Source organism: Anoplophora glabripennis, unplaced genomic scaffold, assembly GCF_000390285.2.
Source record: "Anoplophora glabripennis isolate ALB-LARVAE unplaced genomic scaffold, Agla_2.0 scaffold35, whole genome shotgun sequence".
NCBI classification, from domain to species: domain Eukaryota; kingdom Metazoa; phylum Arthropoda; class Insecta; order Coleoptera; family Cerambycidae; genus Anoplophora; species Anoplophora glabripennis.
The window spans coordinates 1,835,325-1,853,618 of record NW_019417117.1 but is presented as its reverse complement, the minus strand read 5'-3'; the positions used below and the strand labels follow the sequence as shown (position 1 = coordinate 1,853,618).

General features: G+C 31.4%; 1 protein-coding gene across 3 annotated transcripts in view; it reads right to left on the bottom strand.

Moving 5' to 3' along the window:
* LOC108912610 (mushroom body large-type Kenyon cell-specific protein 1) overlaps positions 1–18,294 on the bottom strand; it is a 248,620-nt gene that overhangs the window by 82,428 nt on the left and 147,898 nt on the right. For 2 of the 3 annotated variants that reach the window (XM_018717892.2, XM_018717901.2), the window contains exon 3: positions 7,275–7,666. The exons of the other annotated variant lie outside the window; for it this stretch is intronic. In XM_018717892.2, the coding sequence (XP_018573408.1) occupies positions 7,275–7,666 (392 nt within the window). The remainder of the gene's footprint in view (positions 1–7,274; positions 7,667–18,294) is intronic. 3 annotated transcript variants of the gene reach the window in all.

Here is an 18,294-nt window from a genome sequence, read left to right as displayed (position 1 = left end):
GGTTTTTAATATTTAGTAGTACCATTGTGTTACATTAAAGCAACTTGTAAATAAAAAATTTGGTTAAATAGTACAATATTGTCAGTTCTTTTGATTTATCACAGAAACATCATTGATATGATTTAAACAAATGTTTTTTTATCTTAAGACCCAACTTTTGCTATGAATTAAATATTAATTTCAAAAATTAAGCATGAATGACTAGCTTACTACTATTATACAAGGATGAGGGATCATATTTGTACGGAAACACAACACTGTGTTATGTAGTTCACTTAAACCATTGACACTGAGATTCACGAACTAAACACAGTGCTTTAAGGAAACAGTAACAAATACTTTTTATTAAAAATTTGAAATGATTTTACAAATTTTTCAAACCCCTATGGGGTTAATAAGTTCGACTGCTGCGCATAGAGAAGAGTTTATAAAACGAATTATGACTTTTATTTGATTGAACAAAAAACAATTTCAAGTTGGTATTCTGGTGAAGTAGGTATTTTTGAGTTTTATTTTAAAAAGTGATAGCTTTACATTTTACCAATACACAAATATTGTAACATGTTAAATCAGTTTTACATTTATTAATTTTTCAATTCATGAACCGATCAAGAATTTAACAATTTTTATACTGGTGCGAAAATATTGTTGGAAAACTCCTAGCTTCAATAAATTTATAAGTAATTAAAGGTAGTAGAACCTGTTCTAATTTATTTTTATGGCAATGTGAAATATGTTTTCCAACTAGACGTGTATGGAACCCTTTATACTATAAAGAATTTCATGTATGCTACAAAGTTTATAGTATACATGACATTTTCTAGATACGATTACTGCCCTTAAAATCACATTTTGTTCAAAACTTAATGTTCATATGAGAACTGATCATGTATGGGTGCCTTTACCGCTTATATGAATCTTACAGATACGATTAAATTCATTAAAATTGACAATCTCGTTAGATAGATATTAGAAGCGTTGGGTCACAGATAAGTATATTTCATCAGTGACGTAGTTAGAAAATATTTTTGTTAATTTACTAGAAAAACTGAACCCGTGTTGCAACCGAAAGTATGTCAGACACTTTACTTGAAATTTTGTTAGAAAGATGATTAAAAAAATCGATTTCGATACATAAATTTTCGAAGAAATAAAATAAAAGTTAAAACTATAGGTAAATTAATACCATTATAGTGTATGGGACACCAAATTCTACTGATATTCTCACAGTTGTTGCTAAAACTTTCTGTAATTTAATATACTGCTGTTTATACATTTTTTTCTTCTTATTATTCAAATATACTATATAGAGTGAGTCAGGAGAATCGCATTAAATTCCAGGAATGGATTCTACAGGGTGTATTTAAATGGAGGGGCACAAATTATACCAGATTCCTTGGGTGAAAATAAGACGATTTAACCTAACATAAACCTAACCAAGTCGCATAATAAAATTGATACAGGGTGGTTTTTCCTTAATAATTTCTATAATTTTAGTCAGAAATGTTTCAAATTTTCAAAAGAGAGGTTTTTTTAATGATGTGAAACATAATATAATAATGATTTTTGAGTGTCGAGGACGAGGCGGCCTCTGCAGGCAACGTTATGCACTGAATATGTAGTGACCTTTTTACCAACCCCCATATGCAGTTTTCAGTAAAATATGAAATATTGGTCTTTTTGAACAAAAAAGGTATGCTTGAGGAGATATTTTTAATTTCATAGATTAGCAACTCAAGGAATCTCTGGCGTCATTTGTGCCATTCCATTTAAATACACCCTGTATACATCAAAATAATAAGAAAAAACTCAAATAGTTGTTATACGATTTTCATTTGTTTTCTAGTTATAGCATAATTGCAAATTTTTAATGTTCTAACGTCAAAAGTACGAAATTTGACAGTCATTTTGTGCAGAAGCTCCAGTCAAGCTACATTTGAACGAGAGGTTTCCGTGGCGTCGGATTGGCCGCGGTGGTCCTATCTCCAAGATCTCCTGACCTCACAGCACTGGATTTCTGCTTATGGGGCTGGTTCAAAAGTGAAGTGTACAAAGTATCATCAATACTACAACATTTAAATAAAAACATGCAGCAATCAGGAGAGCTACAAACGCCCTTCATAGACGAAGCAGAAAGCGTTTAGAGGTCAATGGTAGTGTTTTTTTTAATATTTAATCAAGGAACGCTATGATTAATAGAATATCAATAAATTATTTTTTTTTATTGAAAAGTACGTCATAACTTGAAAACAAATGAAAATTGCATATCATTTGAGTTTTTTCTTATTATTTTTACATGCACAATCCATTCCAAGAGTTTGGTGCGATTCTTCTGACTCACCCTGTATATATTTTTAATTTACAGCAGATATTTAAACAATTATAACAATTTTAGTCGTTTGTATTGTATATTTTTACTAATGGAAGTTGATTAGGTATGCATAATATTTTTCAGTAATAATGTACTTTTTTAAATTGTAAATACCCCTTTCTGGTTGTTATAGACACCAATTTTCTTGGGTAACATTTTTTATTTATTTTATGAACAACATTGACAGTTACGTCTTAAGGAAATTCAAATAAATGCATCTGTTTCTATCAAATGAACCCATCTTGAAGCATTATTGGTAATAATGGTGTTAAATGGAAGCATAACGTAATAATAACGTTCATAAACAGGTAATGTGTTGCAAATTTATTAGACGTAATTAGCGTTAACTAATAAAACGGCTTATTGTCATTTACCAAGTGGTAAAAAGACAGTAGCGAGAAGCTATTTACCTAGTCACCGAGAAGGTTCAAGTAGAAGGTAATGTTTACATTTAAGTAAGAAGTTTTTTTTACAAAATTGTATTTGCACATTTAAATTTTTTTGGATAAATTCTGAATCACGCTGCTGTATTTAAACATCGAAAAAATACCTCCACGTGTTTTATTGTCTACTGAAAAACTAAAATATGTCCAATAATTTACATAGAGGTAAAAACTATACCAGAACTATAACGTTTGCCTAATGTTAGGAGTTTTATTAGAATAAGCAATTAAAAGCTGAATCATTTCGCTTTCTGCTTTCTCTAATATAGCCAGCCATCTGTTCAATGTTACGCTGTGCTAGATTTTGAGATGGTCGCTTCAAACGTACCCTTCCACTGACCACCTGTTAAAATTATTCAAATTCGACGCCTTTAGCAACAAAATTGCTAGTGAACGTAGGTATTAAATTGACCAAACTGTGTATCAAGCACAAAACGGTTTTCTGTCCGCGAACAATTCTTTCATACAGGGATAATATAAAACCACAACATAACTTTTTTCCGTTGCCCACTATTTATATTTTTATTTATCAAAAGGCTTGTAAAGAAGTAGAACCAAGTTGGATAGTTCGTCGTACTGCTAACGAGGCCGCTTGTTACAAGTTGTGGGTAATACAGTATGGGCTTTTATCGACAATTTCTGTTACTGTGATATCTGTGGTAATCTAGATCATTGTTCAGTGGGCTAATTACTATTTGCGGCAATATTTTGTTGTAGTTGTGTATGGAGCTTGGAATGTTGTCTAGTAAGATTTTATGAAAATTTAGAAAACTGAAAGTTATAAATAAATATTGCTTACGCTACTGTTTAATAAACAACAAAAAAAATCACAAATGAAAAAGTTGCTCGGCGTCACTAAAAAACGCTCTGTATGTGTAACCTCTTCATTACTCTTTCCCTGTATCTTCAAAAAATACGAAAAACTCCCCAAACGTGTCAAAATTATGCCAATATATTTGAAATCAAATTTTTACACTACCAGAATATCTCCATGCATTTAAAGTAAGTAAAAAACAGTTTGGAGAAATTCTCTACAGGTCTGCTGGATTGACCCATTGGATATTTTCAAGTATTGAGACGGATTCAGGCTTTGTTGTACGCTGCGTTGTATCAGCGAGATATAACCCTTGAATTCTATTCACAACAATATTGCGATATCAAATGCAATGCAATGCAATTGCAAAGTTATTGCCGCTACTGACATACATAATGGTACTTGATTAGTGTGAGTTGTAAAATTTGTTGAAATTAAATAAATTTTCAAAAATAAGTTGTCGTTTTATTGTAGCAATTTATCCAATTAAAGTAACAAGTTACAACTATTGCTCGTTTCCATTAACTGAATGATTTTTTGAAACTTACACTGTAACAAGCAATAAAGGCACGGAGTGAATTAATTAAGTAACATTACTAAGTATATTTTCACTCAATATTGAGCATTTTGATAATTTTACACATTTGTGATATTTGAACTAAAACTGGTTTTTTCACTCAAATACAGGTTAAATACCCGTTATACAGGGTGTATCTAAATAACACCGAAAAAATTCAAGGGGCGATTCTCCGATGAAAATTAATAGGGGTCTTTGGTATAAAATTTTTTGAAAAAACCCTCCCCTGAAAAGTTACGCCCCTCCTAAAATTACAAAAAAAAATTGTTTTTCTTTTTTATCTTCCACGTACATCAAGCTAAAGAAACCAAACTTGGTGAACATTATCTGTCAATAAAACTACACTTTTTGAATTTTTTTCAACCCTGAACTATTTTTGTAAGGGGTTGAAATAATCAACCCCTATGACATTTTTTCTTATAATTTTTTTTTCGATAAAATTTTTTCCTTTTAAAAAATATGTCTAAAAAACCCCATTCATTTACTAACTTTTTGATCTCTTCAAGTTTCTTCGAAAAGTTAAGGATTTATGACAAAAAAAAATAAATGTATTGTAATGTATTTTTAAAAAGATGAGCTGTTTAACGCGAGTGTATTTTGCCGAAAGATCTAGTGGCCTGTTCTTTACAATGGAATCCGTAGAAACAAATGTCAATGTCATTTATTGTCATATTAAATAACATTTTATTAAAAAACACTCAACCAAATAGTTGACCTATGATTCTACTAGGCTAAGAAGTTTGGAACTTAGACTAAAAGTGAACAAATGATGAATAATGTTATAACAGTAACAAAAAATAAAAATCTGTCGGATATTGACAATACAATCTACAAAAAATGTTGAAAATGATTGCCTTCAGCTTCAATACAAGCATCTACTCTTGTTCTCATAGAATTGCGTATGCGTTCAAATATTCCTGGTGAATTTTTTATCGTTTCACACCCTGCTACAATGCGGTTTCGCAAATCATTGATATCTTCAACTGGCCTTGAGTAGATCAAAGATTTCAGATATCCCCATATGCAAAAATCCAAAGGATTAAGGTCAGGGGAGCGGGCTGGCCAATTTACATATCCTCCTCGACCTATCCATCGATTGGCATACACCTCATCCAAGTGACGTCTTGCACGTATACTAAAGTGGGCTGGTGCACCGTCGTGCATAAACCATAAACGTTGCCTAATTTGAATGGGAACTTCTTCAAGAATAATAGGTAATTCTTCGAGAAGATGACAATATGAGTCACCATCTAATCGTCGTGGAAGAAAATAGGGACCAATTAAATGATCGTCGATAATTCCGAGCCACACATTTAATGAAAATTGATACTGATGATTTCCTTCAAAAAAGTCATGAGGATTTTCCTCAGCCCAAATATGATTGTTACGAAAATTTCTAATACAGTCTCTTGAGAAATTCGCCTCGTCAGTAAATAAAATATTTCTTAAGAACTGCGGCGCTTGGCCGATCATATTAATAAGCCATTGACAAAAAACCACACGTGGTAAAAAATCTCGAATCAGTAACGACTGCACCCGTTGGAGATGATAGGGATATAACTGTTGTTCTTTTAAAATTCTAAAAACTACCGAATGGCTTACATTTAGGACACGAGCTATTTTCCTGGTACTAGTTTCTGGGGATTCCTCAATTAAATTAAGTACGGCTTCATCGACAGCTTCAGTTCTAACTTCTCGGCTACGGCCACAGTCATGACTTCTCTTTTCAAATTTTCCAAGTTCCCGCAAGCGTTGGTGAATATTTGTGAACGTAGTATGGTGGGGTAATCTACGCTCTGGGTACTGTTCAGCATAAAGTCTTTGCGCTTCCAATGCATTACCGTTAGCATACCCATATGTAAAATGCATATCTGCCATTTCTAAATTCGAATAGTTAACCATATTTTCGGTTTATTAACTAATATTTTCTACACAAAATCATGAAACTTGTGAAATAGTAAGAAACAGTAACAATAAATGACATTGACATTTGTTTCTACGGATTCCATTGTAAAGAACAGGCCACTAGATCTTTCGGCAAAATACACTCGCGTTAAACAGCTCATCTTTTTAAAAATACATTACAATACATTTTTTTTTTTTTGTCATAAATCCTTAACTTTTCGAAGAAACTTGAAGAGATCAAAAAGTTAGTAAATGAATGGGGTTTTTTAGACATATTTTTTAAAAGGAAAAAATTTTATCGAAAAAAAAATTATAAGAAAAAATGTCATAGGGGTTGATTATTTCAACCCCTTACAAAAATAGTTCAGGGTTGAAAAAAATTCAAAAAGTGTAGTTTTATTGACAGATAATGTTCACCAAGTTTGGTTTCTTTAGCTTGATGTACGTGGAAGATAAAAAAGAAAAACAATTTTTTTTTGTAATTTTAGGAGGGGCGTAATTTTTCAGGGGAGGGTTTTTTCAAAAAATTTTATACCAAAGACCCCTATTAATTTTCATCGGAGAATCGCCCCTTGAATTTTTTCGGTGTTATTTAGATACGCCCTGTATAAATTCTGCAGATACACTCGTATTTGGTGTACTTATAGCTACATCGGAGTAAATGTCCCTATTATATAGTAACTCCCACCCTATTCTATGGTTGTCGTGCATTGTCTTTATCTATTCCCATCGTCCCCATTAGGTCATCTCGTGGCGTGGTGTATGGCGTGTAGTGCCAGACAAATGTCAACTCTTAATTGGTTTTACATACTCAGAATAGAGTCAAAAGTTATTACATAATAGTTAGCAGAAACTCGGATTTGAGTAAAAAAAACACTCACTTCTGTTTGAATAGTTTCACTCATACAATTTTAGTTGTACTCATACTTGAGTGAAAATTTCACTCAATTGGGTGTGATCAAAAATTAATACATTACTGAGTAAAAATGAGTGAATTTGAGTGACTTTTTTAAAATGTATGAGACGAAATTAACAATTTCCGAGAAAAAAAACAAATCTGGTTTTTTCGACACAGAAAAGTGGTATTTATAATAATTGTGTTATTGTTTCATCGACATCACTTTACAAAGATCGCTTTTTCACCGATCTTTCGATTCTACTCACCAAGACCCCGTGCGCTGTGTGTTCACTATCCAGCTTGCCGTCCACACAGAAGTAGCACTTGTTTTGTGGCGTCCAGTCTCTCAGCCTGTCCTCGGCTTCCGCCTTTTCGTTTTCCTTCTGGTATTCCAGTCTCCCTGGTCCGTCCTTTCCGCCGTCTCCGTTTGTCTCCCTGGTGGGCGGCGCCGGCTCGCGCGCCTGATTCGACTCGCTCTTGTCTAAGTCCGAGTCCGAACTTACTTGCGACTGCTTGGTGTCCTTGTGGTACTCGTCGTCTGATGGGTTTGTTCTCTTTATATTGTTGTTCAATGGTTGCAGATAACTTCTCGACATGGATTCTTGGTACAGTTTCCATTTCCTTCGACCCATCAACTCTTCAGCGATTCGTTCCAACCCTGCAACAAAAACCGTTCGCAATATTTAAGGTATACGAGTAGAAGGAGGCTGGTAATTGGGTGGATGATGTCGGTTAATGTTTTTTTTAGAAAACCTGAAAGACACCCTTCCCCAATAGACTAATTTCAACCGACTAAGCAAACCAATTAACATGTAGAGTAGCATTAATTCAGTTTGAGAATCAGTTATCGATTGATTTAAGTTCTTGTACTAAAGTTAGTACCAAAACTTTAAAGAATTGTAATAATAACACCAGTTCCTTATGTATTTGGACCCAAATCTGCCATAGGAATGCCCCATCATCCTCTAAGACATAAAATTAGCATAATCACATTTATGGGGTTTATTGCATAGATACTTTAAGGATTTAAAAATTCAGTCAACTCTTGCACCTCTTAAACTTCTACGAACAACCAAAAAACCACCTCTAAATCAACTAAAATTCTACATTTTAATCACAAATTTACAGCTCGGAAACACCAAAACTCACTAAATGCAAAACTGTGGCATATTTTGGCACTTGGAATAGGAAAAAATGCAGTTATGAAAAAATGCAGTTATGCGATTTTGTCTTTTAAAAATTGTAAAACTAATAGTTTTTATTTGCAAAGTTATTACAACAAAACATATAGATAAAACAAATAAATATGTATGAAACAATGCAAATCTCATGGCGAAGCTCAGATATAGACAACATGTCTTTCTCTGCAATACCACTTAAACCATGCTATAAACATAAAAGATAAGGTCGTATATTAAACATAGATAATTGGTTAAGCCAATAATAATCAAAAGATTTAGTTATAAAAGTGAATAGTGAATTTACCATAAGTATGTATATAATCGAATAAAGATGTTTTATAAATAAATGAAACAGTAGATGAAACAATAGGATAAAAACAATAAATCATACAATAGATAAAACAAGAAGTTACAACATTAATATTGAGTTTCACATAGTAACACTGACAGTCTTTTTTTTAAACTTCGCTTGAGCAATGTTTTAGTTTTAGAGGGATGTTATTATACATTTTATAGATATTATATGTAAATGTTCTCTCATATAATACAGTTTTGTGCGCAGGAGCTGATATTAGGCTTTTTCTCCGTATATTTATATTATGTACATTCGTTCTATATGTAATTAGATTATATAAATATGAAGGCAACTGTTTAGTTATGGTTTTATGATATAATATTTTTCATATTAAGCCAATTACTTTCTTTGAGTTTGTGTGATATATGGTGAAATTTTCTTATTCCATAAATAAACCTTAAGCAAGAATTTTACAATTTTTGAACTCGATGCAGATCATATGACGTTAAGCATATAGAAAATACTTGGGAACAATAATTGAATTGAAATAAAACCACACAAGCAGAGTATTTCTTTATAATATAAATGACATTCTTTTTTTAAGATTCAATATATTTAGTGATCATATTGATGCTATCGTTGCTAATGCTAACAAAGAGATGAGTTTTATTATACGCAATTCGAGAGAATTTCAATCAATCGACGTACTATTTGCCTCTACTTTTTTTAATATTTAAGGATTTCGTTTTGGCAATTTAAAAAACTGGAGGGTGATTGAGGATGAGGATATCCCACGGAAGATTCTCAACTGAAGAACAGATCATTTTCTTTTTGTGATACTATTATTTGAAATAGTAAATAACATATTACTGTAAATATCAATATTAGATTAACAGTGGTAATATCTTTACTAGAAATAGTTAATCTCATATTCTATCTCCTTTTAGTGGCTGACGATAATGCGATATGTATCTTTTGCTGAAAAAATTGTTCCGAAGACACGAGCAACTAGAAATACTAACAATTTCAGTAGAAAACGTCCGTTGAAATCTGTTATTATATCCATTATTTATTTGTGTGTGTGTGAAAAAAGAGTTTGACCTTCAATTGATCTGCAAGAACATCCTGAAATTAAAAAAAAACAACAAAATTTGGTGCTATTGTAAGAAATAGTATATTCCATTTAATAATAAGTTGACCTTAGTTTGACCTTGCAACTTGTGATAAAGGTCTAACCCAAGGTCACCATCTAAATCCTCAAAATTCTACAATTTTAGTTGAAGACCTTCCTGTTGAGTTTTTCAGACACCATATTCGGACGTAAAACTTGGTGGTCTATAAATTGCTAGTATAGGGTGTTCCGTTTAATATTTTCAAGTTGACCTTGGCCTGACCTTGAAACTTACAGTCAAGGTCAACTCCAAGGTCGCCAGCATATTGTTTTCTTGATATCCTACAACTTTTATCTGAAACTTACGTCGATATGACTTACTTCGATATGACTTAATTATAAATCAATATCGGGGGCCGGGGGAGGGGGTAAGTTCGTGTCTTTTTGGGACACCCTGTATATTATATGCATGAGTTTCGAAATTTTTAAAGTATAAACACTTTTATGGTACGTATGAATATTTCTTTTTTATATAGATAATTCCTTAAAATGACAAAACTAGGCCATGTTATATATCACTGGATTAGTAGAAGTAAATGTTTCTAATGTGGTTTTGTTTCATTTTCTGCAAAAAATAGTGTGACTTTTTTTTAAATTGACATTTAATTATTTTTCTGATTGCACACTCTGATTCCACAGAACTTAAATCGTAATAAAAAGAGAATTATGTATTATCCTGTACAAATTGCTCTTTATTACGGTGTCATTTTATTTTCAAATTTGTTTAGGTGAGGTTAAACATGTATGTAACATTTTTATGGGTATCCAAAAGCAGAACTGCGTCGGCGGGATAAATGGATCCAGTAATTAGGTTAGACAGTGGGACGATGGGTTTTTGTCTATTTGCAAAGGAGATCCGAATCTCTTGAAGAAGATAAAAGCATCTCCACTTCCTGTCTATTAAAAGAAGTTTCTATTGGGCTGGATTAAGCTGTAATTCGACAGTAAAACCATTAGATGTATAGGACTAGTTTATAAACTCAATGATAAAACTGTACAGGGTGTAAGAAAACACATGAGCCATACTTCGAGAGTAGCTTTAGAACATGTAGTTAGCTCAGGTTTGATTGTAAATAAGGTAACGTGATCTAAATCGTCTTTTTTTTTCATCCAAGGTAGCTACCCTTCAAGTATGGCTCTTTCCCTTTCGAATACCAAGATATAGGGCGAAAGTAGGTTACAATTATTTACACTGTTTTAAAGATATTGCGCTAATTCAAACAAATTCAATTTTTTTAAATATTTTTAAATCCAGGTATGCTAATGATATTTAACTCCACAAATAAGATTTCTAATACTTCTAAGATTGCTAATGTTAATAATAAAACATTTGCTTTGTAAAAGAAATTTAGTAAAATGGGCAAATATTTGTTTAGACAGAAAAACTATTGTAATCGATATGGTCAAGTTCAATTCTTTTGAAACTGTCAATTTTTCTAAAAGTTTGATGTTGGTAAACAGGGTGATTCACAACTTATCCAAAAAAAAATTGGGAATAGATGCGGCATTGAAATGGAGTCAATATCGTAAAAATTTTTTTGTAAAATCCTTAAAGTTCCCGAAAAAAAAATGATTGAAGTTGTAGTACTTTCAAGCATTACATCGCTGGACAACTGTAGTCTGTAGCATCATTTGCAATATGCATGGAGAGCCACGTGGCCTCAGCGACTCCGAATACTGAGAACAGATTTTACAATCGTCATTGCGATAGTGTTTACAATAGTTTTTTAGTAGTTAGTGTCAAAAATGGCTTGCGCGTATAGCAACTCCGAGTTGATGGATATCGCTTTAATTTATGGTGAAGCAAGACAACATTTGTGTTAGTTCGTAGAAACTGAGTAAGACGGGTGCAAATGTGTTTACACGTTGGTGGACAAAATTTTGAACACTTGTTCAGTGTATGTTAAATTACTTTATTAATTAAAACCAGAAATTTTAATTAATAATAACAATATCAGCAAAAGCAGTTAAATTTACTGATATAAAATAGGTGCTATAAAATTTTATTTATTCCTTTCATTGCGACAGTTTTTGTCTGTTTTTATCACGCTTTATCACGTCAGGTTTTACAGTGGACCAGTTTCCAGTGCCGTGCAGAAGTGTATTTTTAAATCATTTTTGAGCTGACCTTTTTGATTTTTTCTTTACAAAATTGTATTTGTATGAGTCCCCTGTACATCCAAATTTTTTTTGGATAATTTGTGAATTACTGTATATATTTTTCTCAATAGTAATTCCATATGAGAAGGGAGGTTATCTGATGAAACAATCGCACGTTAAATGCGAAAATAAAAAGATCTCTTTGTAACAGCTGTTTTTTGTGTGGTTAGTCTTTGACAAGGGTGACAATAGAATGACAAGAATATAAAAAATTCCACTGAATGATTTCATTATTTAACAATCAATATGTTTAGACATACCTAATACCATTTTTAGTATACTTTTTTATATTTAATATATTTATTTATTTTAGCTGCTTTCTACTAGCTTACTTCTGACTAGTTGTATTTTTGTAGTGTATTTGTTGGAATTAGTTTAATATTCCTAAATAGAGTAAAAAATGTGTTAATAGGTTAGAATTAATTTGTTTTTCCGACAAGGTCATCAAATTCGCCAAATTTCACAAAAAAAATTATAACAAAAATCAATGAGTTTAGATAACGTGGAAAATTGCTTTATTAATTAATAATTAAAGTTGCAAAAGAATTAAAAACACAATATTCAGTTACAGACTGGCTATGGATCTTTGACCGGCCTTTGTTGTTCTCGGGCTAGGCGCTATCTTAGAATCCCTAAGCCTGCCCTGGTGTTCATTAAGTTCTTATTACAAAAATTAACTCGTAGTGATTTGGACACAGAATTTTCTGTCTCTAGTACCCAGACTGAATTTTCGTAAATCGCTATTGTTGATTCTAAGCCCACTACGAACGGAAAAGCTCCTCAGACAATGATGGTGCTCTGAGGCTTTCCGCAGTGGCATCTGTAACAAGTCGCATCTAACCTTTCATCGTTGTTCACTGTAGACATATTCAGTGGTAGCTACAAGAGATTCGTTGCGACTGAGAGTCGAAATCAACCTCAGAGCGGATCTAGCGGATCCGCCCTCACAGACGATAGCCCGAGAACAACAAGGCCAGTAAGTGCAATAGAAGTATGTGCTTACGATGTGTACATAGGGCACGTCATAACAAGCCTAAAAACAACGGTGCTTTAAATATTATCACGGACTGTGAAAGCCTACTAATTTTAATTTAATTAATTAATCTGCAAAATAGGCATCTGAGTCCAACATAATTACTCAAAAATTTTTTTTTCAAATACTTGCCCACGTGTATTGTTCCCCTGTTATCATTTTTATTTTAAGTTCGTTATTTTTTAAAACTTGTGGCGCAGTTGTACACGAAAGCAGTATTTTTGTAGATTACATGTATAGTTAGACGTTAATTTGTCACTAATTACCTAGTTCTGAAATACTGTTTTTTCGTTTTCATAATAAGCATTTTACTGACTTTCATATTTATTATCTAATTATACGATTATTGCGCCCATTTTCCTCATTAGCTAAAAATAGTAATTGGCTATAAATAACAAAAATGTAAAGGATAAGGCTAGGCTATCGCTCCAAAAGTGGAGTAGAGCCTTAAATAATAATTAACGAATGCTTAGGTTAGTTTAAAACATGAAACGCAAATTTCGATGGCATTTAAATACAACTTTTATTAATAAAAGGAGACCGGTTTATAACTGGTGATTCTGCTTTCGAATCATCTTAGTTGTTTGTTAAATATTGTGGACATATTTGAATGCAGTACGGAGCTGTAGTCCGCAGAGTAGTTCTTGGCAAACATAATAGGTATTAGAAATGGTTACTTAATCAGTAAAATGTTGACCAGGACTGGAACTTAACATTACTGAAACGTACAAAAATTTTTAGTTTGTACTTTATACAGGATGGAAAGATATAATCTACAAATGTCAAAATCTACAAATTATTGACACTGCTAGAGCGACCTATTAATCTGTAGGTAATTTAGTCCATAATAAACAGATATTCGTAGATATAATCACAGTCAGTAGAAGTGACAATTAAGGTGTAAAGTACTTTGTAGGTTACATCTCGCCCACACTTAGAATATCTGACAGATATCCAAATACCTCGATAATTTGTCGGACGTCTCACCCATGGTATACTGATGAGACCTAATTAGATAGAAACCAGTCAGTGATAGGAGATTCTACTGACGAAGGACCTTAACTATTTACTAAATATTGTAAATGCAATTCAATGCTGAACTGCTTGGCATCTTCAGATACATTTAAGTAAATGGTAGGTATATTTCCCAGAAACTTTAACTCAATCTTGAATGCAAAGCCTTTTAGGCTTCATTCAAACTTTTCTTGTCAAAATAACATAGAACGACAAGGATGTTAAATTAGAAACCTGACTTTTCTGAAGGTCAGGTTTTCGAGATATCCTAACCCAAACGTGCGCAAACGGTTTTTCGTTATATTTGAGGTGATGTTACATCACGAGGTAATTTTCCCCACAAAACAGATTATGACATCTGAAACTACCACCATTCTCTTTCAAAATCCGTTTTGAATCATTCAAATATCATCTCTTCTTTCCGAGAAATCGTTGTTGCAATTGACCGTATGTATAAATTCGATGAAGGGAATTAAATCACAAACACTTAAATTTCCACTGGTTTCGGGGTCGCTGATTACGAGTCTGAAGTCATAATAACAAAATTCAAAATAGCGGATCCAATATGGTGGATAGAATTACCTCAAATAAAGCGAAAAACGTATTATTTTCATATCATTTAGATTGGGATATCTTTAAAACCTGATATGATGGAGCAATTCTGAAGTCGGATTCCGATTCAGCGGATTGAAAACCTTCAGGAAAGCATAGTCTGTATGGTTTATGTTTTAAAAACATCAGTTATATTTTGTCGTCTCTGTAATCTAAAGCATCACATCCTGCGACATTGTTACCTACTAACTTAAGTTACACTTTGTTAAGATTTAAATGGGAAAGAAGACACTGAAACAGACATGATGAGGCAAATTTATTGAAAAAAAACTTATAGGTACCTAAGTGTTTAAATTTAACACCACTTACATAGTAAAATATGTCTAAATATATTCTGTAAATTACATTAAACTTTTAATAGAATTTCATACATATTTGAAGTCTATTACGAACTTAGGCGAAAAAATTACTCAAAAGGATATAAATTTATCATAAAATTGCAATTATATACATAATTATAATTGTAGTTATAATTACATTGAAAGTACTACAAAAATAATACAGTGATAATAGTGAAATTAAACCAATTATTTTGGTATAAGGAAGCAGTTGAGTACATGGGTAAAATATAGGATAAATTCTAAATTGTTCATAACATTTGCTATGTCCCTACTGAAAAGGTAATTACTTGCAATTTCGATGAGACTACAACTGGGAAAACACATGGATCGAGGTTAGGCACCAGAACGGCAACACCAAGTATAAAATTACAAGGAAATTACTTATATAAAGTTTACAGAGAAACATATTTTCCCTGTAAATTTTCAATTTAATTAAACTATACTAATTAGGTATTCACGTATAGGCAATTATATTTATAACTGCAGAAAATAAGGTATAATTTTCAGGTAAAATTTCCATACTCTGTAAATTTTTCATTTAATTAGGAATACCTTTGTTTTGAAATTTATATGAATATTTACAGAAATAAAGTAAATACTCTTAAACTGTTTATTTTTACTGCATTTCTCCGAGATAGTCAATATTTACAAATGAAATGTTTTTAAATATTTGCAGTAATTTTTCAGTTTTTTAACTGAAATTTTCCTCCATAAATCATGATAAATCATCTAAGTATCTTAGACATCACTTTCCTTGTCTGTGGATCAAGATACCGACAAACGGCATATTCATGTTTGTACATCCCACTTCTGTTGTACTTTGCTTAAGGTAAGTAAATTATTCTCTAGACTTTTCAAATACGATATAGACAAATTAATGAGTTAAGCTTGAGGTGGGTGTTTAAATGCGCAATTTTTTGTCTAGCATTTTACAAAATCTAAGCAAGTTGGAAACAATATCTCTTCACTGTATCAGTTATATTAAGTTTCCTTCAAGGTATATAGCAACTAACAATACATTTAAAATAATATTGCCGGGAAAATTTACCTTATTTTGACAACCTGTATTTAAACTTTTACTGAAATTTTTATATATTCTAAATAATTTTGTTGAATTTAGTATAAAAAAATCAAATGCATTTTTCCAATTTAGTCCAGTCGCTGAAGCATTTTGGCTATCAATTTTTTCGGATGGAATGGATTGACGTGAAATTTGAACTGTAGGTAGGGAATAGCCCAAGAAACACAAGTTATACAGGGTCGGACAGTCCCCATGGTTCATCGGTCGTTACGTGAGTGCGATAAAGTAAGTCATAGAAATCCGTGCGATAGAGAGAGTTGGCTATAATGAAAGCGTCTAATAGTCACCGCCCATTTCGCCCTTCCACAAATAAGATCCACTTCTTATATTAAAGTAAAAAGACCTTTAAAATGAGTAGAAGTCGTTAGCATGAAAACTAATGAAGTTACAATCAAAAACAATTATTGTCCTGATTTTTGAGAAAAATAAATCGGTATTAAAATTAATGACGACGGGAAAAAATAAATAAACGTATTCCTTCTGTAATTTACTTTATTTATGTATTAGCAATAGATTCTGGGAATTTGAACGATTTTAGAATCCTAAATTTAAAAAAATGTCATTTACTTTTGAATAAAATTTTTAAATTTTTTAAAAAATTGCCTTTTTTCAAAATATTTAAAAAACTAACAAAGTTATTAAAAAAATGATAGAATAAGAAATTGTAGGTTTTTTCTTACTGAACAATTTGCTTTTTTAAATTTTTGTAAGAAAAAAATTGACTGAGTTATGACCGTAAAAAGCTCAAAACTAAGCTCCAAGACTACCTTTCCTGAGCTCTTTTAGCTTACAAATCTAAAAAACGAACTGCTCAAAAAAACTGCAAATCACAGATCTTAAAGTGCTTTAAATTCCCTACAAAATGTTTTTTTCAGTAAATTTATAACTTTAAAATTACAAAAGTTATGGTAAAAAAATTAATCGCAATTTTTCGATAAAATTTTCGGATCGAGTAAATTACCATCATCTTTGTGTATTTTGGAGCACTTGTGAACTGATTTGAGAAAGTATTTTAATAATATACATACACACACGTATCCGAGTTCACATGTATATGATGTATATTTGATATTAATTTAATTAAAAAATATTAAGAATAAATTCAATAAAATTAAAAAAATAATAATTATATCATCATACTCCCATATAATTTTTAGGAAATTTTTCTATAAGGGGTAGGGTTTTTTATGAGGGGTAGGTAATAAGGGTCATAAGGGTTTTTTGGGTGGCTGAAAAGTTGCAATATATCAAAGATCATTTGAAAATCAATAAAAAGTTTATAATTCAACATATGCATACCATTAAAACATCTCTAGCTTTCAATAATATTTTTTTGTTTATTTTATTATAAGGGATGGTTTTTAAGGGTTGCAACTTTGTAATGAGTCGTAAGCTATCTAATGAATAACAAAAGAAATGCAACACATTGTGAATGCACCAAAAAAATATTTTAAACTGTTAAAAACTTATTTTTTCAATTTTTTTGTTCATGAAAGGGTAGTTTTTAAGGGTTTTTAAGGGTTGAAAAGTAATTAAATTTCACAAATTATATTAAAAACATGAAAGTAACTTTATCCCATATATTTGGACATGAATTGAATCTTTAAAATACGTAATTCTGCGATTTTCGCATATTTTCCGTACAAGGGTAGTTTTCACCCCCAAATAAAAAAAGCACACACCTAGACAATACAACTCTTGAAGTGGAGGGTCAGATGAGCATGTATGCAAATTTTCAGGAAAATTCATGCGATCCGAAAAAATTGGGAGAAAATAAGGTAAAAGTTATTTTCATCTTTAATGACTGGACTAGTTAATCTCACGTGTAATAGAATTTAATCAACTTTTAATTAAAAGTTACCAATTTTTTTTTCCTATGCAGTGTGTTATGCTTGTTTTCTAAAAATTCATATTGTAATACATACTGAATGACGGTAAGTATAATGGTTTAAATTAGTCTTTTTAATTCAGCATAAAAATTTCTTCCCTCCTAGTTTTGGTTATTATGGTTATATTGGTTATGAAATTGCTAGATAAACTGCTAATAAATAAATTTTGTTTAAATCTGAAGACATCGTGGCAGGCTGATTACAACTTTAACTCATTTTCAAGTACATTTGTCAATGTTATGCGTATTTGCAAAGCATTTTACCAAAAAAAAAGTTAAGTTGTTGACGCCATTAAAATTAGATCTAACTATTCAGCATAATCATAATAAAAAGTATCAAAATCACTTTCCACAGTCAGGAGACAAAATGAAATTTGATAGTTATATGGCGTACATTAGAACCCTTTTTTATATTTAGTTTAAAAACAATAAGAACATTTATTAGTTCTTATTGATATAGAAATTGAATTTGAAACACACTAACCATTTTACACCAAAAAAATCACCCAG